The sequence below is a fragment of the Lytechinus pictus genome, chromosome 3, assembly GCF_037042905.1.
Source record: "Lytechinus pictus isolate F3 Inbred chromosome 3, Lp3.0, whole genome shotgun sequence".
NCBI classification, from domain to species: Eukaryota; Metazoa; Echinodermata; class Echinoidea; order Temnopleuroida; family Toxopneustidae; genus Lytechinus; species Lytechinus pictus.
The window spans coordinates 82,343,818-82,369,999 of NC_087247.1; the positions used below are offsets into that span (position 1 = coordinate 82,343,818).

The 26,182-nt window shown below is 37.6% G+C and overlaps 1 protein-coding gene across 2 annotated transcripts in view; it reads left to right on the plus strand.

Annotated features, from left to right (window-relative positions):
- Positions 1-26,182, plus strand: part of LOC129256622 (ectopic P granules protein 5 homolog) — a 50,070-nt gene that overhangs the window by 3,860 nt on the left and 20,028 nt on the right. For both annotated transcript variants that reach the window (XR_010293228.1, XM_064097815.1), the window contains exons 3-9: positions 3,273-3,351; positions 4,072-4,184; positions 6,373-6,548; positions 9,191-9,376; positions 10,828-10,979; positions 20,265-20,458; positions 23,115-23,363. Coding sequence is in view for 1 of the 2 variants with exons in the window: in XM_064097815.1 (XP_063953885.1) it covers positions 3,273-3,351; positions 4,072-4,184; positions 6,373-6,548; positions 9,191-9,376; positions 10,828-10,979; positions 20,265-20,458; positions 23,115-23,363 (1,149 nt within the window). In the remaining variant the exon portion in view is untranslated. The remainder of the gene's footprint in view (positions 1-3,272; positions 3,352-4,071; positions 4,185-6,372; positions 6,549-9,190; positions 9,377-10,827; positions 10,980-20,264; positions 20,459-23,114; positions 23,364-26,182) is intronic.

Consider the following 26,182-nt stretch of genomic DNA (forward strand, 5'->3'; position numbering starts at 1 on the left):
CGAGTTGATTCCATACAAGAGTGAATTTGCATAGTCAAGACGTGACAATACAATGGCTCAAACAGCATTTTCACATACCTTGGCAGTTATGTAGGGTCTAATGCTGCTATGTACGAAAGCTGACAATGAAGTCCCCAACAAAATGCTGAAACTTATTTATCCATTTTCAGAGTTGAATCCAACTCAACACCCAGACTCTTAGCATGAGACACTGGAAGGATGGTCATACCGGACAACATGAGAGAGACATCTGCTATATATTGCTGGGCTTGTGGGGTAGAAACAACAGGAAATTCCATCTTGTCACAATTAAGTTACAACATATTGGCAGCCATCCATTCCTGTAGGTTTTCAACACATTTTGTGAGTGATTGAAGAGCTTGACTCAATGATTCAGGACTTCTAGGATCAGCAAATGTATAAAGAGAGACATCATCTGCATATGAGTGATAACATACTCCATCGCACTGTCTGATAATATCCGACATTGGCAGTGTGCACATGCTGAAAAGTCGCGGTCCAATTACCGATCCTTGCGGAACGCCATACTGAAGCGACTTCGGTGAAGACAATTCACAAGTAACTTTACATCTGCTGGTACGACCTGACAGGTAAGAAGTGAACCAGGACTGAGCATTGCCCGTGATGCTGAACACCTCAGACAGACGATTGAGGAGAATGATATGATCCACAGAATCAAACGTAGATGAAAGGTCAAGGAGAAGAACAAATGCAACACGTTTCATGTCCATAGCCTGAAGGATACCATTCTTTATCCCCAACTGGGCAGTCTCTGTGCTGTGATGTTTACGATAGGCCGACTGATAATCAGAGTTGAGCTGATTCAACTCTAGGTGTTCTGAGAGCTGACTAAGAACTATTTTTTCGATCACCTTAGACAAAAATGGTAGATTCGATACCGGCGATAGTTTTTTCAGATCGTCTTGATCCAAAGTTGGTTTCTTGATGAGAGGCGTGACAACAGCATCCTTTAATGGTGATGGAAACTGCCCAAAGATTAGTGACATTTCGACAATTTACACAATGTATGGAAGAAATATGTCAAAATTCTCCTTCACCAACCACACGGGAACAGGGTCGAGTGAGCAAGATTTGTTTGGCGATGACATGATAATCTTCCTGACTGCATCGGCTGACACAGATACAAAGGCTGATAGCTCTCCTCCACGTGCTACAGGATTTTCTCCAGGGTGAAGATCTTCCGAAACAGGCGGAGTAGGATCAGTTGAGGGAGAAACTGATAATAAAGCCTTCCTTATCAGTGCAACCTTACTGCTAAAATAAGTGGCAAATCTGTTTGAGAGATCTTCAGCAGATGCATGTACTGGAAGGATTTTCGGAGACCTGTCCAAGAGCACATTCAGAGCGCCAAATATTTTCTTAGTATCAGCATCACTCAATTGGTCATTGTAGAATGATGACTTTGCTTGTTTGACAAGCTTGTCTATCGTGTGGATCTGGTTCAGGTATTTATCGCGATTATCAGTGGTGCGATTCTTAGACCACACCTTTTCAAGTCTTCGTCTAGTACGTCTCGCTTCATAAATCTCATCACTATACCATGGAGGATGAGAACGAAATTTGTGGGTCCTTTTGGTGGCTGGACACAGGGTATCCAGTACTGTAGAGATTGCATTGTTGTAAAATGTAACCTGTTCATCTGCAGTACCTTGAAAAGGAAAGTCCACAAATGCTTCAGCTATCTCAGAACCTAGAGAATCCTTGTTGAGGCTACGAAAATTACGGGAAACAGATGTCACATTCTGTAACTTTGGTTTTGCCACGTCAAGTACACAGCCAAGAAAATGATGATCAGAATATAACTTCTCTCGAATCCAGCAGGAATTCACAAAGGAATCATCATTGTCTTTAGAAATAATCAGATCGAGCATATGACCACACCTGTGGGTAGGGCCCTGGATGTGTTGGTGAAGGCCAGCTTCATCAAGAGATGAGAGAAACTGCATTGCCTCAGGTTTACTTGGAATGTCTACATGAATATTGAAATCTCCGAGTAAAAGGACTTGATGAACTTGCAGAAAGTTCTTTTACAAGTTCATCAAAATCAGCTAAGAATTCACTAGTTTTGAGGGAATTCCGCATAGAAGGAGGTGGTCTGTAGACATCCACATAGCGAACCATCTGTGATGGATCAGTAACACAGATATGCTCATAAGTATCGTGTCTCAGCTCAAGTTTAATGACAGACAGGCTGAGCTGAGTTTTGTAAATGACAGCAATTCCACCATGAGCATCATCTCTTCCATGTGGTGCATTGATGAAAGTATAGCCTGATGGAGTACTCTTATTGATCACCACTGGATCCTCACTTTTCAACCATGTTTCCGTCAGAAACATGATGTCAACGTTGTTCTCTAAGATGTAATCAGTCAGAAGAAATGTTTTGTTCCTGAGTGAATGACAATTCCATAGATGAACATTAAGTTTATCATACTTCTCTCTTTCAACAGGCACTAGATTATCAGAGGTAGCTTTTCTTTTTAAAGATGGCAGCCTTCTACTAGAGCTCACAATTACAGGGATTGTGTTGTCATTCCCTTGACTGTACATATATTGATCCTTTACATACTTCTTTGTACATGTATAACCATTTACAATTCTTTCTTGAATATGCCGTCCACCTCTCCTACCTCTCATTCGACATATACCCAACTCCTTGATACGAGTATATATCAGGTGATAGATGACAAGATCTTGGGCTCTGGAGGAGAGAGTACATAGCTTGCATAGTATAACATACCTGCTTGTCATGTCCATTGGCAAAGGAGCTAGACTTGATACCACGAGGTATTGAAAGCGTGCACCCATCCATTTTGTCACTGTATTCATTATGTGTCCATCATCTATTGTCCAATGTGTGAATTGAACAACAGCAGCTCTCTCAACTGTAATCCCTGCACTGGGACTGAGCATCAAATACACCAGTAAAACAGTCCAAGATTGGGCAGAAAACATAGTGATATTACTCCGATACAGAATGATGAACAGCTGTCAAATTTGTCCAGGAGGTTGACAACAACTACCCAAACCACATGACAATAAGTTAGAGTGAAGAAAATCTCAAAAAACATCACAATCAACATATAATTCAGGAGGTACAATGTATGGCAGCAGCACAACAGTGCCCTTTAGAAGTACTTATCCTTTTTTTTTTTTTTAAGTACTATCTTTGTTTGCACCATGGGTTAGATCACCTTGACTTAGATTGTTTGATATTTGTTTATACCCAGGTATTAGGAAGCTGTGGGAATTAGTGCTATCTTTGTTTGCACCATGGGTTGGATCAGCAGAAGCTGCATCATCAACAAGGTAAGCACATAGACTGGCAATCAATTGACTTTTTTTTTTATTGTATATCTGTATATTTAGGACGGATGTAAATGCCAGACTAAAGTAATAGACATAATCAAAGCAATTAAATCAATGAAATGGAGATTGGCTGGCCACATTGCAAGATCACATGATAATAGGTGGACCAAACGCATCACAGAATGGAGTCCATGGCTAGGATCAAGAAATCGGGGCAGACAAAAATTGAGATGGAGTGACGAGCTCACAAAATTAATTGGCATAAACTGGATTGCATCAGCACAAGACAAGCACCTTTGGCACCAACTTGAGGGGGCCTTCGCCCTGCAGTGGGCTGAACATGGCTGATATGATGATGATGATGTAAATGATCTCTCATTCAAAGCTTCAGCATATTACATGAGGGCGATGGGCGATTTCGCCCTCATTACTGCCCCAATCACCCCTAAAGTTCCCTCATTTTTTCTAGTCGCCCCAAGATCTGTCACAAACTATATTCAAGATTATTCAGAAAATATACTTAGTATGGCAGAATAATGATAATTGTATTTGTTGAATTATTGTTTGTTGCCCCTAAAATGTAGCCCATGAAATGAAAGAAATAGCCCTCAAAATTCTGCAATCGCCCCAATGAGCCCTGAAAAATAACAAATATTTTTAGCCTGCTAAGCTCCATTACTGTGAATTTATGAAAATAAACTGTTTCGTTATATTTCAAAGGCCTGGACAATTTGATGTTGTACCAGCTTGGATGGAAGGAGATGTGGACAGTGCTTTGGTCATGGTGACACTATTTATTGAGACTACCAGCTTCATACAGGCTCTCTTTCATAGTAAGTTCAATTTCTTCTAGATATGATTCTTTTCTCTCCATGGTGATTGAAAGTGAAAGGAGATGTATTTTTGTTCTGTTGTAGAAAGCAGCAACTGTTACAGTTTTTGTCTCACCTGCATAGCAGAGTGAGACTATAGGCGCCGCTTTTCCGACGGCGGCGGCGACGGCGGCGGCGGCGTCAACACCAAATCTTAACCTGAGGTTAAGTTTTTGAAATGACAGCATAACTTAGAAAGTATATGGACCTAGTTCATGAAACCTGGCCATAAGGTTAATCAAGTATTACTGAACATCCTGCCTGAGTTTCATGTCACATGACCAAGGTCAAAGGTCATTTAGGGTCAATGAACTTAGACCATGTTGGGGGAATCAACATCAAAATCTTAACCTAAGGTTAAGTTTTTGAAATGTCATCATAACTTAGAAAATATATGGACCTAGTTCATGAAACTTATACATAAGGTTAATCAAGTATCACTGAACATCCTGCATGAGTTTCACATCACATGACCAAGGTCAAAGGTCATTTAGGGTCAATGAACTTTGGCCGAATTGGGGGTATCTGTTGAATTACCATCATAACTTTGAAAGTTTATGGATCTGATTCATGAAACTTGGACATAATAGTAATCAAGTATCACTGAACATCCTGTGCAAGTTTCAGGTCACATGATCAAGGTCAAAGGTCATGTAAGGTCAAAGAACTTTGGCCACGTTGGGGGTATTTGTTGAATTGCCATCATATCTCTATAAGTGTATTGGTCTACATGTAGTTCATAAAACGTGGAAATAAGAGTAACCAAGTATCACTGAACATCTTGTGCGAGTTATAGTAGTTTTCAAAATCAGCACTGCTGCTATATTGAATCGCGTGATGCAGGTGAGACGGCCAGAGGCATTCCACTTGTTTAAATATCTTGGTCGGGATTTGAAAATAATCTAAATTTTCCATTATATAATAAAATGACTATAGTGCTACAGTTTCCTTGCTGTAAAATCTCCCTTAGCAATTTGAATCTACCATTAGATATATATATCTCCTGGAGATAATTGAATGGTTGGAGGAACAACAAATTCATCCTTTTTTTAATTGTAGAAACTGTAAACAGCAAAAAAGTCGTAACAAATGCCTTGTAGAATCTTCCATCCAGATGAAAAATGACAACATGAAAAAATACAGACCATTTACAAAGCAAATTATGGATACTTCTTAGAGTGCACATTTTTAGTCCTTGCTATCAAGCTATTGGACACTGTTAGAGCAACAAAAGAAGGAAAAAAGTACTGAATGTATGATAGTGGCCAAACACAATTTTAGGGCTTAGTTTTCAGTTTTTCAAATGACTTTGTTGTAGGAGAAAATGTCATGTGTACAGTATTAGTGGAAAGATATAAACTTATTTTTAATTTACTTGTCCCCCTGTGCATGGTAGGTATACTTTGTGAATATTGGCAAAAGTCTTAGCATAATCATTGCTGAACCCTCGCCCCCCATAAAAAAAGCTGACAACAGTGACTTAAATGTATATTTACTAATCATTGATCATAGTTTTGATAGGAGCAATCGTAGATTGGCCTGAAACTTAGTGGCGTAATGAACCAAAAATTTTGAGGGGGCAAGATATGGCATATTGTTGCAAGTGAGCAAGCAAAAGTTTCAACATTTTTATTACAAAAGTCCAATATTGTGATGGATTTTGACATGATAGTTTTTTTTATTTTATTTTATTTATTTATTTTTTTTTTTTTTGGGGGGGGCAAGCGCCCCCATGCCCCTTGTACTCTCTGCACGCCACTGGTACTGACTGTGGGAGGAGACCACTCATTCGTCTCGTCATTCAAAAGTTTTCCATTCATTATTTCCCATATTTTCCACAGATAAAGCAATGAGACCAATCTTTTTTTTAAGTCAACCATTCTAACTGTTTTCAAAAGATCGTTGGATGAAACTAGCATTAGAAAAGTGGTCTTTGATGCATCCGACATCCATCAGAAAACCAGACCAAACTAGTTGCCAATTTAATAATTGTGTGGGATCACATGCAAAATCATTGGACACTATCCCTCAACTATGAACTGAGGAAGATGAATATTTTTTTCCCCGAATTAAAAAAAATATGATTAAAGGTTTAGCCCTTTGAGAGTGTAATTGAAGTAATCTTTATACATTTTTAATAAAAATCCAGATGCCCAGCATCCAGCAAATTCCAATGTACTCTCTTTGTTCTGGTCTTACTATGTACGATGTATGGTGAAGAAAGGAGTAAGAGAAGACATTCTGTATACATACCATAGGGCAATGACTAGTCTACCTTGGACTGAATTCATTCCTGATGTTTACTGTATGCAATCCATGGTTAAGGTAGGTCGTTGTTCTGCTTTTGTTTACTAAAATTCTTTAAGTTGCATAATAAAATGTCCTGACAAGCACTAAATTTTCCAGTCTACAGTAGATTTGACCTACTCTGTTTATAACCAGTAAAGAACTCTTTAATTTTGTGTGTAACACTGTTATTCACCCAAAACGTGCAATGACACCTTTGAGATCTCCCAAATGATTTATTCTTTCCCATGGGACATTTACTGTGCAATCTGACAAAGCAGAAATCATCTCATGACCTATGGCATCACAAAACAGAATTACATATTTCAGCTGATTTTTTTTGCCCTAAATCTATGCTTTAACCTACAGTGTCGGATGTAAAGGAAGGATCCATACTGCTGTACCGTGGTAAGGATCTAAACTAACATACACATCCTTGGTGCATATGGAATACCTGCCAGTTGTCTTAGATTCCACAGACTTTACATTGTAATACTCAATAGTATCAATTTATGAACCTCAGAGGCTTCTGAGTGCTGCTGTTTCTCACTGCAATATGCTCCCTTCCTTATCACACACTCTGAGTAAAAAAATTGAGTCAACCTACATGTATAGTGACTACACTAAAGCTAACATTCCACTCATCATCCCAAATAAAAAACAGTTGGTGGCTAAACCCTCTACTTAATCCTAATTGAAATTTTTTTTGTTTCAGTCCTCTTGTGGAATTGTAGCAGTGTATCACATGGACTAGAGAATATCCTAATTGGAGTTGTCCTATTCCTGCAAAACCTCTTGTGGTACTGTAGCAGTGTATCATAAAGGCCCATTGAATATCTTCATTGGAGTGGTCCTACATGTATTCCTGCAAACCCTCTTGTTGAACTGTAGCAGTGTATGCCACGGACCTCAAGTATCCTAATTGGAGTGGTCCTATTCCTGCATATCCTTTTGTGGTAATGTAGCAGTGTGTCACATGGACCAGAGAGCATCCTAATTGGAGTGGACCTATTCCTGCATAATTTTTTTGCTGTACTAAAGCAGTGTATCACATGGTCCAATGAGTATCCGTCGTATTCCTGCAAACCCTCATGCGGTAAAGTAGCAGGGTATCATACAAACCAGTGAGTATCCTACTTGCAGTGGTCCTATCTATCACAATCCAGACCTTTCGTTGGAGAACGCGAACGCTTATTTACGACGTTAGCTGATTTTGGAAGAGACTTTTTGGGCCCGTCATCATGGTCGTAAAACTCTGTCCTGCAATGCAAATTGTGTGACATGAGATTTTGTTTTCGTTTCGCATTCTCAACAGAAACATTCAATATGCGTTTCGTGTGCAAAATTCTGGTTGCTACTATGGTAACAACGATATATCCGATTTAGGACAACTTTCCAAAGCCACATTTGGTTCCTCCCAGAGCTCGAGAGGCCGCCCGGGGGGCCCACTTCCATTGATGAGTGGATACCAGGTGCGACCACGCGTAAAAGGGACAGAGAGGGCAAGTACGTTACGTATAGGCCTATGTTACGTTAAAAGGATTTAAAAAACGATGTTTAAAATACTGAAAAAAGGGATATATCTCCAATACTTGTAGGGATTCACAAGCCAAATACTTGTGAAGAGATGGGGGAAAGTAAAACATAATGCCCATTACATTGTGTGCTAGAGGCATATTGTTTGTGTAGAAGGAGTAAACAAAAGAAAAAATCCCGCAAAATCTACTGAAGTTCAGACGAATTTGGCCTATACTGCATGATGTGTAATATCAACGCATGCGAAATGGTTTCGGCTGGAGAGGTGATCTGACCCATGAAATCAGTTGCCAGTGATCCACCAATAATCCACATTAAATGCAATATCAATTTGATGGACTGTAATGATCTATATCTAAGCCTTAATTCAGTAAGATTTTCCTCACTCAATATGTACTCGATTTGTTTGAAAAACCACTTTCTTATCCATGTCATAATCTATTGTGGGCCCTGCATTTTGAATATCTCCAGCCAGCTGTCATAGTAGAGGCTCGCCGCCAGCTCAGGGGGCATATCCGATGATGACCATCAGTCGTAATGTACATTCACGTATGGTGCGGGTGTCACGTGAAAGAATTTTGCACACGAAAAGCAGGTCTATAAGGGCCTTTAACACAAAGCTTAGCAAAGATTGTAGAGCAGTTTTCTACGTTTGATTCTATTGACCATAATGTACAATCAATCTTATAAATCAAGTGTATGATTAATCGTTGACTTTTGTGTTAGGGGACCCTAACGTTACCGTTCCTGAGGTTGCGAAAGGTTGCAAATGCCTCTTGTGGTACACTAGTATTGTATCACACTCATGAATGCGAACTGGTATTCAACAATGTTTGAAATTATGACACTCATTTGAGAGTGCTTAATTGCATATGACGTATACTTGCTGGTCAAGGCTCCCAAAGACTTTTGGTTTTGTAATAAGAGGAAGTGATGTGGCATGTAGATGATCTCTGTTAAATTGCACAGTGTATGTACTAGGTAAATGAATGTAGTAGATATTACTATTTTTTCCACAGTTTTGTTTTCAATTGGGTAACTAGAAATCATTTGGACTTTTTACACTTATGTTAAAAGGTTAAAAAGTTAAAGTATTAATATCTTAACTATCTCCAATGTACATTGTTTTATTTGATTGATGATAGATGTATGAAGAAGGACAGGAGAGTTGTGTTCTTTTCTTGGCATCTATCTTCCATCGTATCCAATGGACAGGTATACTAGAGTGTATAATCGCAAGGGGTGACATACAGACTGCTAATCTCTTTCTCTCAGCACTACTTAGTATGCTCATCATCTTTAGCAACTCACCACCTATCATGCAATCACAGGTTGGTAAAAAGTGGAGGAAATTTTCATGTTAGCCTTGTGTAAAGTCATCATGGCTGATCAACTTTTTAGATATGAGTCACAGATTCTGGAACACCCCCGTCAGTCAGATACAATAAGATTCCAGTACTTTTTATGCCCCCGCAGATGAAGTCCGGAGAGGGCATTAAGCGTTGCCCCTGTCTGTCCGTCTGTCCTTCCGTCCATCCCCCCACAAGGTTTTCGCGCAATAACTCGAAAATATTCAACAGATTAAAAAAGTTTTGGTGTGTAGGTAAATGACATCAAAATACAGGCTAAATTTGAATTCAGAGACCGCAGGTCAAAGGTCAAAGCTCATTAAATATGCGAGTTGGTTTCCGCATGATAACTTACATGTATGAAATATTCAACAGATTTTAAAAATTTGTGGTGTCAGGTAGATGACACCAAAATACAGGCTAATTCTAAAATTCAGAGTTCGTAGGTCAAAGGTCACAGCTCATTCCGCATGGTAACTAATTAAATATTCAAGAGATTAAAAAAAATTGGGGTGTGTAGGTAGATGACACCAAAATACAGGCTAAGTTCAAATTCGGAGTCCACAGGTCAAAGGTCACGGCTCATTGTATATGCGAGTTGGTTCAAAGTTCTAAATTTGTTCATTACATATATGCATATTGGTTTCTGCATGATATTAAGTTTAATCATATTGAATGAATATCTGATCGCGTTAAGCGGGGGCATCTGTGTCCTTTGAACACATCAAATTTCTAGTTTTTTTTCTTATTCCAATGTTTGATAAAACACAAGAGAGAGTAGCACAATTCATGTCAATATATTCATTCTTTGTGCAAAGTGTATGGAATTTCTTTTTACTACAAGTATATTTTTCTCACAATATTTGCATTTTCAAACCTTATGCCAATGAATAAAAATATGGAATCTGGATTTTGCATTTTCATTTTCTCTGCTCTCTTGTCCCTATCTGTTGGTTTGGTCTCTTGTTAACAGTGATTTCCATTTATTTGATGTAATTTTTCTATAGTAGTTGCATATCTAATCTCCATGCAATTCATCATTAATGACATGACTTGTATGTTCATAATTGCTAAGTGCCTTCTGGGGTGACAAATATATGCATTTCATGATGTGGCCTTTTTTGGATAAGATATGTAGACAATGAGTATTTTGGATAGGAATTTGAGGTGAGACATGCTACTGATGCTTTGAATTTGATTGATTATGGTTAGGAAATATATTTTGTTTAATACATATATCATTTTTTTTGTCATTTAAAACATAGTATAGGAAGCATCTTACTTTGGTGTACATGTAAGTGCTGGAATGTGGGACTTTGAGTTGCTGGTATGTTCTGATAAAGCACATGTATATCATAAGCTATGAAATCAGAGATTTTTGTAATAAAAGTTTGAGCTGAACTCATTTGATATTCAATGTTTAATATTTGTAGGGACGCAATATAAAGGTTGTTATTGCCGGAGCACATGAGTTACAATGGTACCTTATAGATGAAAGCTGCTATCATAGTGCCACCATGTGGCAGCTCAGGAAGTGTAATCCACGATTTGTGTTGGAGGAATACTCTGTTGGCTCAATATTAAAGTAAGTTGAACATTCATGCACTTTATGTACATTATGTCATTTTGTCTCTTCTGAAGCTGAAAAATAGCAAGTCAATTACACAATAGCTCCAATAAGTCTCCAGAGGGATGGCATATTCCAAGTGCTTAGCGTTTCACATAAAAGAATTTCAGAGTAATTAGAAATTAAGATGAGCTATATATCTCAACACAGCTTTAAAATTACTGAAATCTGAGGAGGTACTCAGCTTTTCTTCATGTGGCAGCAGTGCTTTGCATCAAATTTTATGTATGGTTTTTTTTTCGATGGCTTTTCATTGGAATTTTATCTGGAGATCATGGAGAAACAGGGCTTTCTGTCCAGGCCTGGGAAATTTGGCAGAAGACTCAGACATGCTCGCTTTGGTTCAGGGCAAGCTTTATTTAGGCAAGTTAGCTGGCCCTACTCTGTGCTGAAGGAGCTCATTATGAACCCAATCCTGTGTTTTGTAGAAAGTTTTCATTTAAACTAGTGTTGTAGATAGGTCATGGTCATCATCCCCAGATCAATCTGCTTGCTGAAGTTAAGCAGCCCATCAGAAGGGACTAAATCTTTCAAATTGACCGAAGGCAGTAAAACCATAATTTTAATGAATCATTAATGTTTTGCTGGACAATATTAGGTTCATTTGTATTCACAATTTATGTATAGTAGTATACATCATCACATTCATCATCATCATCTCCTGGACTACATGTTAAACATATAGTTCATCTCAACCTGTTTTTAGTGCTCAATTGCTAAGGCTCAATGTATTTTCCCTCACAACATATGAGAAAAAGGGGAAAGAAGAGGGATAGTGAAAAGCAAATATATAAAAAGAGTGATAAAATAGTCTGGAAAATTGAAGAACAGAGGGGAAAAATGGTAGGGTGGTATTCATAGCCAGATTGTAGGCAGATGAATGCATAAACAGAGAGGGGAAAATTATGTGGGGAAGAAAAAAAAAAAGAAGATGAAAATAAAAGTGACTTGAATTAAGGAAAATTGAAGTATGAAATATCCTACCATAAATAATATCAATAGATATAACAAAATATTGTATTAAATTGAGATCTCTTATTAGATTGTTGCAGAAAACATTACAGAAGAAAGCTAGATAACAAAATGTGTGATATCCACACCATAGAAAGTAATTAATTATATTATTGATCCATCTAAAATCTCCTTTCCTACAAGTAGATTTACTTATGAAAATAATGATAATAATGGTAATGATATTCTGCTTTTATAAATGTATAGCAGTTAGTACATCGAAATGACGTCTCTACACTTTACAGATATATTATTAAAATAAAGTATACATGTATGAACAACCTATTGATATCACAAATGCTTTTAATTCAATTTTTGTTTCACCTGCATAGCAGAGTGAGACTATAGGTGCCGTTTTTCCGACGGCGGCGGCATCAACACCAAATCTTAACCTAAGGTTAAGTTTTTGAAATGACAACCCTTACTGAACATTCTGCCTGAGTTTCAGGTCACATGACCAAGGTCAAAGGTCGTTTAGGGTCAATGAACTTAGACCATGTTGGGGGAACCAACATCAAAATCTTAGCCTAAGGTTAAGTTTTTGAAATGACACCATAACTTAGAAAATATATGGACCTAGTTCATGAAAATTTGACATAAGGTTAATCAAGTATCACTGAACATCCTGTGCAAGTTTCAGGTCACATGATTAAGGTCAAAGGTCATTTAGGGTCAATGAACTTTGGCCAAATTCTGAGTATTTGTTGAATTGCCATCATAACTTTGAAAGTTTATTGGTCTAGTTCATAAAACTTGGACATAAGAGTAATCAAGTATCACTGAACATCCTGTGCGCATTTCAGGTCACATGACCAACGTCAAAGATCAATGAACCCTATGGTTTTTCCAAGCAAAATGAAAGTTGCAAAGATTTTACGTAGATATGATTAATCATTAATGAGCAATTATAGACATATATCTATTCTAACAAGTTTTTCCAAGATCATCAATAGAGTTGGTAATAATAGATTGTATAGTTTTTTAACCCTTTGCGTGCGGACCCGCGAATCCCGATACCTTTCCCTGCGGCGGAGCCGTTTTGGTACATTGCTGGTATTTGGATCTGTGGCGGTGTTTTCCCAATCAATTGCTAATTGCGCCAAACTGATGTATTTTCAGGATTTTTAGTAAATGTAAAGATGAAAGATCAGACATTTTTCTTTCTAGAAATACAGGTTTCGCTTCTCAAATCAACAGAATAGTTAAGAAATTTATGAGGAAAAAGTCGTGTTATTTTGTAAAATCTTCGCTTTTCCCCAAGTCAATAGGCACTGTGTACAAAAATGCGTAAGGGCAATCAGCACGCGCGGACAGGTCGGGTTCGATCGATACCGCTTTGTTGTCTGCTCTACTAGTGCTTTTTTTTCATTGCCTATTGTCCCGTTACTCATGAATGGTCTCTTTACCTCCTTGTAGAGAGATCATTTGCAAAGTGTATAATTACAACGATAATCCGTTTTGGGTGAAATCACAGCATACCAAATACCTTTATTTTCCAGAATGAATAAAAAAGCACGAATTTTCCCTTGCAAGTGCGATGATGATGATTTAACACCGCGCAACGAAAGTCCGAAACTATTTTGTGATTTTGTGGGGCTTCAAGATGGTGGCCTCAACGTTTCACTAAAAATCGTCTTTGGTATCTTCTTTTCATAAATTATGGTTTGTAATAAAAAAAAAAATTGTTCCTGAATCTGAAGATTACATGTACATACCCGTATATGATATGTTTTCCGTTGCAATTTCAAAGAGTGAAGGATGTAAATTAGACTCAAATTATATAGTGGATCTGAAATCATACCCCCCAACGCTCGATCTCCTCCTCTCGTTCTACGTTTCATTTTTCTTTATCTTCTTTTCCCTCCAAAATAACCATGCTACCGACTAGTGTTCGTCAAAATGAGAGAGAGTAAATTAGTTTCATCTAATGAAATTGTAACATCTAAATTAAAAGTGTTTTATTATGTTCCTCCATTTTATTCATTTTTTTATCGTTCTGGGATTTTTCACAACCGAAAACAAAATTAATACATAAATCATGAAAGATGTGTATCCCGTTTTGTCTCTATCTTTTTAATCGTTCAATTAAAACAGTACAGAGGTGTTGGAGTCGGTAGGAGGCGACAGTCCACCCCCCCTTCAGGAAACGTATACAAAAACGTGAAGTTTTTTTTTTTTTTGATAAAGTGCTGTGATGCTCAAGAAGAAAATGTTCTTGCCATTTCTTAAGCGCCTGCATGTTTTGTCAATAAATGAGTAGACCTATACATTATTTAAATGTTACTATCGTAATATGAATGAAAAGCAGTATTCCTAAGAGCTTTTCTACTGCTAAATACGAAAAGCAGTAGGTCATCCTGACGAATTCATTAATCTTCATTTTATTCAGGGCGTTGGCTATTTGTTCCCTGCTCTTTTTATAAGGGATTTGTTTGAGCGTCCGCCATGACTTTCTTTTGTTTGGGGAGTGCCGAGATCAAGAACTACAAGGACGTTTTCATTTTCGAAAGAGCAGAGGATAAACGCTGTTCTAAATTGCTTTATTTTCTGTTTATTTCCTTTGAAATATAAAGAAGACAAAAATAATAAGATGAGAGAATGAAAGAACGCGGGGGGGGGGGGGGGGGGTTCAAAGTGCACCAGGGGCCCGTTTTATAGAAAATTTGTTTACAAATTTTCAATAACACTGGAAAGCTACTGAAATCATTCTATGTGACTGGCGGATGGTATTTTTTTTAATTGCGCATTTGTCAATATAAAGTGTAGGCTACATGTATTTAAAAACGGTACCAACAGATTTTTTTTTCGTTTTTCCTTTCCCTGGTTTCTAACCTGTAACTGAATGTATTATCTACCGCTTTCATTCCCTTTCCTATATCTATAGTATTTCTTTATCCCCTCCCGTCTACACTTTTTTTTTCCTCTTAGTTCTTCTCATTTAAATAATATCTGTATCGTCTTCCTTCTCCCTGATTTGGATTACGAGGTATACCCGCCCCATCCCCCTCTATCCATTAATTCTCTCTGATTTTTTTCTTCTCAGTACCTTTCATTTTACATTACATCTAACTCCCCCCCCCCCCCTCTCTCTCTCTCTCTTCATCGGAAATCGTTCCGAGAGTATGCCTCGATTTTGCCAACTTGTATTGATCGGAGATTGTTGCATTTGTGAGCCTCTCATCCTATTGCATCATGGCCATCATGTCGAAAATTTAGGGGGGGGGGGTTCTCCCAGATTCTCAAATAAAGTCCCGAAAAACATTTTAAAACTACTATTGTAACTGTCATTTCACAATAAATTTTATATCATCTTCCATTTTCAATAACGTGGGTAGATATCTATCGCAAAAGAAAATATGATGATAATAATCATCGTATAAAAATGCACGATTAAACTATTTTTTGTGAACTTGGGGCTTAGGGTTATGGCAAGACAAAGGCCTCCATCTTTCACTAAAAGTCGTTTTTTAGATTTTTTCGTAAATTATATGTCTCATTTAATTCGATTTGCCACGCAGCTATTGTAATAGTAAAATAATTTTCTTCCTGAAGTTTGCACACCAGTATTCGATTTGTAATATCCTAAAATTATTTCAAAGAGTTACACGAGTAAGAGTGACAAAAACTGTAAGTCTGAAATCATACCTCCCGACTCTCTCCTTGTCACTTTCTACATGTACGTTTCTTTCTTTATCTTACTTTTCCCTCAAAAAGAGCCATGCTAGCAACTACTAAAAGTAAGAGAAATTATTTTTTCTTGAATAAATTATAACATCTGCAATTAAAAGTGTTTTTTTATTTGCTCTTTCGTTTTGTTCTATTGTTGATTTGTCTCCTTGATCTCACAACCAAAAACACATAAAGTAATCATGGTAATAAATAAATCATTAAAACAAATCATAATAGTTATAATTCATTTTTGCCTCTATCGTTTTAATCGTTCAATCTAATAGTACAGAGGCGGCGGATTTGGTAGGAAGTTTCAGTCCTCACCCCTTCAGCAAACATGTACAAAAAATCCGAAGTCTATATAAATTTGTAATTTTCTTTTGGCCGGTCCACTCCCTCCAACTATCAGCTCAACCCCTCCATTATCAAAAACGCTCAGCGGCCCCTGTTTTCATGTAAGAAATCAGATATTTTGGTTTTGATGCTAACCAGGGTAAGCGACCCAAATGTTTGTTTGCAGTAACGGGAACAAAAACGGGTGGGTCAGATTTTTTTTCTAAATGAATCTTCTCTACCACGCTATTTGCCGGTAAAAAAAAAAATGGCGAAAAAAAAGCAGAAAATCGGAGAGAGGAGACAAACAAGCAATATTAGAGTGCAGGTCAGAACATTTCTATCTGGAGGGGGGGGGGGGGGGGTAGGTCAAGAAAAAAAAGTCATCAGTTTGACAAAGGTCTGAGGACCGAGTTGCGACAAACAAACGTTGTGGGATTTTTTAGTAATCTATAACCCAAAAATAAAGTCATGTTGTTATTCGTTTAAGTGGATATTCATGGAATTTTAGCAAAAGCGCACTTGTCTATTAACCCTTTTATCTCTGTCTCTCATTCTCTCTCGTTCTCCGTGACATCTGAACATTTTTTTTAATAATTTCCCTAAATGGTTCTTCTTTGATATGCATCATCACCAAGGGGAAGCGCTTTTATGCAATTAATATGAATCACTGACGGATTTCAGAAGCACCTACATGTTGTTGGTAAATGAGACAAAGTTTGTTGTTTTTAGTTCCGGTATGTTGGTCGATATAAAAAAAAAAGTATTCATAAAAGCTTTTTGTATTGCTAAGTACGAAAAGCATTCAATAAGTCATCCTCTCGATAAACACTAATCTTCCTTTTGTTCGGGTCGTTGACCATCTGTATCCTGCTCTTTTCGGAAGGAATTTGTTTGAGTGGCCGCCCTGACATTATTTTGTTCGGGTAGTGAGGATATCATGAAATACACGGACGTTTCCCTTTTGAAAAGAGTATGAGATGAATGGTGCGCTAAACTGCTTTCTTTTCTCTATTTTTTACAGAATAGTAGACAAAAATAATGAGAAGAAGAGAGATGATTATATTATGGGGAGGGGAAAAGTTCAAAAGTGCACCGAGATCAGCTCAAAGTACTAAGACATTACTCTCGTACAAGCTTTTTAAATTTGTTTTTCTGAAAATACAATCGATCATTGAAACCGAGGAGATATCATTCCAGAGTGAAATCTCCTTGATGAAACAAATAATAATACGAAAATGGTGAATAAACGCGTAGCTTATTACGTGACGATCTTGCAGAAAAGATGTTAGTGTATGATATGGATCAAATCACGTAATCAGAACAAATCACGTGATCAGGCCTTTTGCGCGCGCGTACGTGCTCGTCACCAAATTTATTCTTCCCCGTCTGACTCCAACAAAAAAATCGGGTAAAGTTGAAATGATTTTCTATTTTCAAGATTTTTCCCCACGTAGCTGTATATTTTTTCATTCTGTTATCGAAATAGGTTTATAAAGGAAATAGTGGCAGAGGTTTTAGTACATAACAATTACGAAAAAGCTGAAAAACTTCATCGAATTAAACCAAAAAAATCTCAGCTTCTGTAGAAGCCCGTCGTAGCTAAGTGAACGACTCGCTGGGCTTCTGTGGAAGTCCGTCGCACGCAAAGGGTTAATGTCCAATAGCTTACTAGCCTCCTCTCAATACAGTTTCAGAAAAAAAAGCCAGATTTAGCACTTATTAAACTTGCGTTAAAATTTTGACTTTTCCGTCTTGGAAAGGAAATGTACTGGATGTACATATAAAGAAGCTGTTCGACGTACTTAATCATTCTATATTACAAACTTTTGGACATTTCATGTACTTATAAGACGTGAAAATCAAACATTCTGAGCAGTTTTTGTTATCATGAAAAAGATAAAGAATTGACGCGAGCGCAAAGATTTTTTTTTTTTAGATATATACTGACCAGAAAAAAGAAGCTGGTAAGGACTGCATTTAGTGACATTAATAGGATACATATCTCACCAATCGAATAATGTGAACGCGAAGCACGAGCTAAATATCTTTGATATTCCAACCTGAAAACTGAACATTGTAACCAATTTGTACCTATTTTTGTAACCAAGAACAGAATGAGTACCTCACTAAACAATAACTGATGTGAGCGCAAAGCACGAGCTGAAAATTTGAGATATTCCTACCTGAAATGAAAAAAAGGAAAAATGATGAAAATCTATATTTTATTGTTCAAAATAGACATGAAATGAAATACTCTGAAAATTTGCTTTGCCTACTTGATCATGGGCCTGGCAGCAGCTGGGCAGTGCCAGATCGACGAGGCTCTATCTCTTTAACCGTTTAAAGCCAAACAGGTCTAGCAGCAACTCCCATCTTTTAACGTCTTTTGGCCTGACGCGGCCGGGGTTTGAACCCCCACCTCCCGGTTGTGAGACGGATGCTCTGATCAACTGAGCCAACACACCGGACATATTAAGCACTTTTTGTAACCAAGAAGAAGAATGAGTACCTTCTTAATTATAATTGATGCGAGCGCAAAGCATTAGCCAAAAATTTTGTGATTTTCTAATCTAAAATGTTTTGTTTTACATAAAAAAAGGTATTATATTTTGAAAAAGGGCACATATCATTTTGAGAAAAAGGCTCTTTCCATTTTGAAAAAAAAAGGATATTTTTTCATACTGGGAATTTTGGGGACAAGTGCCCCCCCCCTCTTCCTGGTTCCGCTGCCCCTGATTTTATCTATCAGATGTGGAATTCCCCCCACGAGGCTATCGCGAGATTTTCCACTTGAACACAGCAATTCTAATTCGATTGCAGACTTCCCATTGCCCACTGACATTTTTCTGTACCATTGGTGCTCTTACATTCAGTGTGCTGTGCATAGTTGCGAATGTGTCATGTGACAAGTGAATTTTAATTAGGAATTAGTCTCACGGTGGATTCGTAATTGCAATAGAATGCCACTTCTCCCGAGGATACCCTGCATATAGCGCAGATACTAGAATTGTATCAACCCTTATGAGTACAGATCTGAAATTAACCATCCACAACAGAGACTTTTAAGATAGAGAATCAAATTTCTCTTTTTTTCTCACTAGACTGATATGGTTTGTCTAAATACCCTAAACTCTTAAGTCAATGTTAAAGTTGAGACTCTTATTCACATTGACTGAAACTTTCTTTGAACCAAAGCACAGTATTTTCTCATGAACCCAACAATTAAGACTATATGTTGTTAGAGCGATATCTAGGAAAAGATGAAATACACAATAAGCCTTGGCAATATCTGTGGGAGATGAGCAGTTGGCTTTTACCCATACCTAGTTTGTAGTAAGAAATTCAAATTTTTTATTTGTTGGTGGATTTTGTTTCTCCTTCTTAATATGCCTTTCATCAATCGAGCAAATATATAATGTTGTCCAGTAAGTACCCTAAATATACATAGGCAATGCTGAAACTCTTCATAGATCAAAAAGCTATTATGTTTTTTTTTTCAATCTGGGCTACTTTCCTCGAGAGCAACCAAATTTGAATTATTGATAACTTACCCAAATTTTTTGTGAGATTAGGCTTTAGGAAGTAGAGAATTGCTGCAGAACTACCTTCTATCAATGTCTGATGGAATCTGGCATTGATATATGAATAACATGAAGTATAGTAAATTTTCAGATTTTGTTCAGAATTTTTTTTTATTATGAGTGAGCTTTATCTATGGGACCTCTTCCTCCATGCCACTCTGATGATTAGTCTTGGACGATGGCTTTAAAGGAGATGCGTGGTGGCATGAAGTTCCCTCTTTACGGCAGGAGAGAGGGGTCATCGAGGTGGTTGCTAGGCAACTGGGGTTCAAAAAACTTCTGGGGTCAATTCTACCTGGCCTTGTTAAATTGATAGATAAATAAAGCTCTCTTGTAAAAGTATACATTTCAAGGTTATGACGTGTTAAAAAGTTTTGTACAATGGTGAATCTTTCTCCTATTCAGGGAAATATGCATGTTAACAAGTACAGTATGCATTGTATAATCCTAGAACACAAATAATCTTGAGACAACTCATTCTATTGTATTTTTGCCTGTGGTCTTAATTAGATACATGAAAAGACTAACAAATGTACACATAATACAGAATTTTAGCTCATTCCAGAGTTATTCTGATGATGATATGTATGAGTAATGTGATACAAGAATGAAATAGAACTCCACTGATTTGAATTTTTCACTGCAGGTTAATGCGAGCTGTAGGTGGAGTTGAAAGCAAGGAGCCACCAAACTTGCGGCTAGCTTCCAAACAAGCTTCTTACATAGGATTGGTTGTTGGCCTTATGTGTCAATGCTCGCAAAACAGGGAGATCAGAGCTGAAGAGTTTACAAACCCACTCCATGGTCTTCTCTATGACATCACTATCATATCTTCTTCAGGTTTGTTTTATCATTATTTTTATATCCCGATTACCGTATATCATGATTATCATGATTACACCTGAATTGTTAAGAGCAGATATCCAGACCATAGCTGACAAACTACACAACATCATTACTGAGATTTGGATCCAAGAAATCATACGTAGTGACTGGATAAAAGGGCTGATAGTTAAACTGCCAAAAAAGGGTGACTTATCTAATTGTAGAAACTGGAGAGGTATCACCCTCCTCCCAATTGCTAGTAAAGTGTTTGGAAAGATATTAGCAGAATTAAATGTGGCATAGACGAGAAGTTAAGAGCAGAGCAGAGCAGGCTGGATTTCGAGAAGGAAAAAGCACAACAGAACAAATCTTCATCTTGAGAAACATAGTTGAGCAATCCATTGAATGGCAAGCCTCACTTCACATTAATTTCATCGATTTCTAGAAAGTTTGATTCTTTTTACCGTGATAGCTTATGGGAGATAATGAAGCAATATGGTATTCCAAGAAAGATAATTGACATGGTAAAACTAGTATATAATGACAGTGCATGTGCAGTACTTGATGATGGAGAAGCTACAGAGTGGTTCCAAGTAAAAACTGGTGTCAAACAAGGAGATGTGATGTCAGGTTTCTTGTTTCTTCTCGTAATTGATTGGATAATGACCAGAACTACAAAAGATAATAAAACCGGCATTCCATGGAGATTTATGTCCCAACTTGAAGACTTGGATTTTGCAGATGATATTGCCCTCATATCTTTAACTCACAACCAATTGCAACAGAAGACAAATAGGATGTCCGAACTAGCAAAGAAAGTTGAACTCAAGATCAATGACAAGAAAACCAAAATTCTGAGAATGAACAGCAAGAAAAATGAAGCAATTCAATTAGATGGTAAAGACATTGAAGATATAGATGAATTCACCTATCTTGGCGCAATTATTAGTAAAGAGGGTGGTGGAGAAAATGACTTGAGAAGCAGAATTAATAAAGCCAGAAATGTTTTTGTAAAACTAAACAAGGTGTGGAGGTCTAAGAAGTATGGAAGGAAAACCAAAGTTAACATGTTCGAAACATTAGTCAGACCTGTACTTCTCTATGGTTGTGAAACATGGAAGATCAACAAAAGTGATGAGAAAAAGTTAGATTTGTTTCAATATCAATGCCTTAAAAGAGCACTTCAAATATTCTGGCCAAACATTATTGGCATGGAGGAGCTCAATAATCTCACTCAACTTAACAAGATGAGTCAGGAAGTCAAAAGAAGACGTTGGAATTGGATAGGTCATGTCCTCAGAAAGCAAGATGACCATTATTGTTACACTGCTCTAACATGGAATCCAGGAGGAAAACATAAAAGGGGGAGACCAAAAACAACATGGAGGAGTTCTGTAGAGAAGGAGAGAAATACCTACGGATGGAAGAGTTGGAATGAGGCCAGGGGTTATGCTAGAGACCGCCAAAAATGGAAAGAAAGCGTGGAGGCCTTATGTGCCACAGGGCACGAATGAGGATAGTAGTAGTAGTAGTTATATCACACCCAGCAAAGACCAAGACTGAGCCCAAACATCTATAACATCACGACCTGGATAACCTAAACATCTAAGACCACGACCAAGACAGAGACCCAACATCCTGAGACCAAGACCGAGACCATATATCCTGAGATTCAGACTGAGACACAACATCCTGAGACCAAGCCCAAGATGAAGACACAATGTCCTGAGACCAAGACTCAACATCCTAAGACCAAAAACAAGACTAATCCCTGAGACCAAGATTAAAAAAGAGACCCAACATCCTGAGACCACGCCCAAGACTACATGTAAGACGCAACATTCCGAGACAAAGACTTAGACTGAGGCACAACATCCTGAGACCAAGACGCAACATTCTGAGATCAAGACAGAGACCCAACATCCTGTGACCAAGACTGAGACCCAACATTCTGAGACCATGATCAAGAGAGAAACCCAACATCTTGAGACCAAAACCAAGACAGAGACTCAACATCCTAAGACCAAAACCAAGACAGAGACTCAGCATCCTGAAACCAAGACCAAGACTGAGACTCAACATCTTGAGACGAAAACCATGACAGAGTTTCAACATCCTGAGCCAAGATCAAAACAGAGACTCAAGATCCTATGACCAAAACAGAGACTCAACATCCTGAGACCAAGACAGAGACCCAACATCCTGTGACCAAGACCAAGATAGAGACTCAACATCCTAAGACTGAGACTCAACATCCTGAGACCAAGATTAAGAAAGAGACCCAACATCCTGAGACCCAAATAACCTGAGCTCAAGACCAAGTCCCCAACTTTTGAAACCAAGATTGAGACTTAACATCCTGAGACAAAGAACTTGACTGAGACCCAGCATCCTGAGACGATGATCAAGACATTTTGGTTGGATTCACTTTTAGGATACTTTCCAGGTTGATTTGATTTTAATCCTGCTTACCTGCATGTATTCATATGCACTTTTACTGGGGGAACATTCCAGTTAGGTGCCATTTTCTAAATTGAAGATCAAGCTGGCCTAAATATCTTGTCCTACCTGGGTTACGTTAGGTTGGGACATGACCATTTTACTGTTTCATTATATATCCTGATTGTAAATAACTCTCTTAGAATATTTCTTTTTTTTTCTTTGTTTTTAGCGGGTCCAAGAGTTGATTCATCTTCCCACTTGTGTTCTCTCCTCACCACTGTGTTATCACTTCTCAATGGTTGTTCACCTATTACTGGTGCTCCTGATGCCATTCTCAGAGGACTTACATCATGGCTTGCTACTTGTGCTGATGATAACCTAGTACTTCAAATTATCTCAGTAGCATGTAATTCCTTGGCCTCCACCAAACACATGGCAGTTATCATTGAGTCTTGCATTGATTCCTATTTTGCTACAGGTAAGCTTTTTATTTATATTCCATTTCTATTGCAACAAATTTGAGGAAGTGTTAGATTGCTCTTATGTGTAGCAGCACACACAATATACTCAATCTTCTATGAAATATTTGTCAGTTCTTACGGATCAAGGGTGGTTCTGAGATCCATTTTATCCCCGTCAAAATCAATAAAATACCCTTAACTCTTAACATGCCATACACACTACTAACCCAACGCCACAGTGCTAATCCGATGCTAATCCCCTGTGCCACATTGATTTTGGGATCGTGAGTCGTATTCACTCCTTTCAATAGTCATGATTACAATTGCTTGTAACTCTCTAATGATTAGTTTATCCACAAAATATTGTGTAGTAAAGTTGTAGGAAATTTCATACCCCTTATAATGGTGTCCTCATTATATGGATTGGTTATTATCTTTACCGCTAAAATATGAGTTGTATCAAGTAGTTCAATTTTGTGGAGTGTTTTGTATGGATCAAAAAACCTAGGTCTCTTCCCTCTCGGAGGCGAAGCCATATCTTGTAAAAAATGTAGAAATACTCGAAAAAGTCGAATGTAAACCGCGTGAGTAAGTTGATCTGTCAGAAAGCAGAGTTCGCACTGCACACAATAGTGCTAATTACGGCGTGCATGCGATGCGCAATACAATGCAAATCGTCGTAACAATGATTGTAATTCCGAATGTGCGCAGTCATGCACAAAGCAGGCGAGGGTAGAAAACAATGCAAGCACAAAGCAATCAATAGTAGGCGTGCGAGCACGAGTGTGGCATGTTATAGTAGAATACGTAGCGTGCACGAAGCACTCAATGAGTTAAAATCCCTTTAAATTGGTATTCTCAGAACCATTTTATTGTCTCGCCTGCATAGCAGAGCGAGACTATAGGCGCCGCTTTTCTGACGACGACGGCGGCGGCAGCGTCGTCAACATTGAAATCTTAACCAAGGTTAAGTTTTTGAGATGTCATCATAGCTTCGAGAGTATATGGACCTAGTTCATAAAATGTAGACATAAGGGTAGTAGTGTATCACTAAAGATCCTTCCTGAGTTTCAGGTCACATGATTAAGGTCAAAGGTCACTTACGGTCAACAAACTTTGGCCATGTTAGGGTTATTTGAATAATTGTCATCATAACTTTAAAAGCTTATGGATCTAGTTCATGAAACTTGGACATACAAGAGCAACCATGTATACCTGAATATCATGTGCGACTTTCAGGTTACATGACGAAGGTCAAAGGTTACTTAGGGTCAACAATCTCTGGCAATGTTGGGTTATTTGAGGAATTGTCATCATAACTTTAACATTTTATGGATCTAGTTCATGAAACGTGGACATAAGAGCAATCAAGTATCCTTGAACATCCTGTGCAAGTTTCAGGTCACATGACCGAGGTCAAAGGTCATTTAGGGTCAACAAATTTTGGTAATGTTGGGGGTGTTTGTGGAATTGTCATCATACATGAAAAGTCTATGGATCTAGTTCATGAAACTTGGACATAAGAGGAGCAATGTATCCCTGAATACCCTGTGTGCATTTCAGGATCATGGCCAAGATCAAAGGTCATTGAACTCTGGCTGTGTTTAGAGTATGTGTTGAATTGGCATCATGGATCTAGCTCATGAAGCATCGACATAAGGATAATCAAGTATGAATGATTGTTTTGCACAATTATTTTAAATATTTGAAATAAATAAATAAATTCAACCAATTAAAATTCTTTCCACATTGTAGCGTTGCAAAGGAATAAGATTGCGACAGTTTCTTAAATTCAAATGCGCTTGTACTCTACGGTAGTGCGTCTTGAGATGGATTTCTTTTAAAAAATGACAATACTCTATCTTTTGTCTGATGTATATATCACGTCATTACAAGCATCATTTCAAAGACCTGTGTAGTCAAGAAGTCTTGTTAGATAATAGAGTATTACTGTCAGTGATTATGTAATTTTCCTTTATAGTCATTTCAACATTTGGAATAGATTCACCTAGAAATATTGCAGAAAATATCTGCATATAGCCCCCAACCTATTTTAATTATATTTTATTTTCTTTAAAGTAACATGGGCGCAAGCACTTCATCTGTGTGGCAATGGATAGATATGTTATGGGTGTGTCTACACAGGCACTGCTGCATATTATCCTTAGATACTCAAAATTAAATTTATCTCACTTAAAAATCAATCTATTATCTGAGAGCTAAAAAGTTATCTCAGATTATCAATTTCATTTTTAAATATAAAATAAAATGGCCCCAGAATATCGCCCTGAAGACACCAAGATAATTTAATTGTTTTAGGCTCTTTGTGTTAATCATGATATTTCAAATATTTTAGTGTAATGTTTAGATTTCACAGTATTAACAAGAGACATAAACTGATTAGATTTGAAATGCCCAGCTTACCCAAAGCTTTTCCATCCCTGAATCTTCCTAATAGTCCAGGATAGGCCCCATAGACATTTGACCAAACCTTGTTTTTTCATATATACAATATTTTTTGATGGTTTCTTGTCAATTTGAGGGTGCAGATTACGAATCTGAATGATGCCACCCGTGTAACCTTGAGCATTTTCCGCAAATTGGCAAAATCCAATATGGCCGCCAAAATATGTAAATTACCCATGAAAATCATAAAATTGCCCACACATTGGATATAAAATGTATGTATTTGTGTTGCAGGAGTGAAATACTCTCTGAAAAAACGATTTTTTGACAAAAAAATTATTTTCTAGATATTCAAAATGGCCGCCATAGACCCCTGTATTCTATATTATGTTCAATATGAATGGGGACAACTAAATTTCACAAAAGTGAG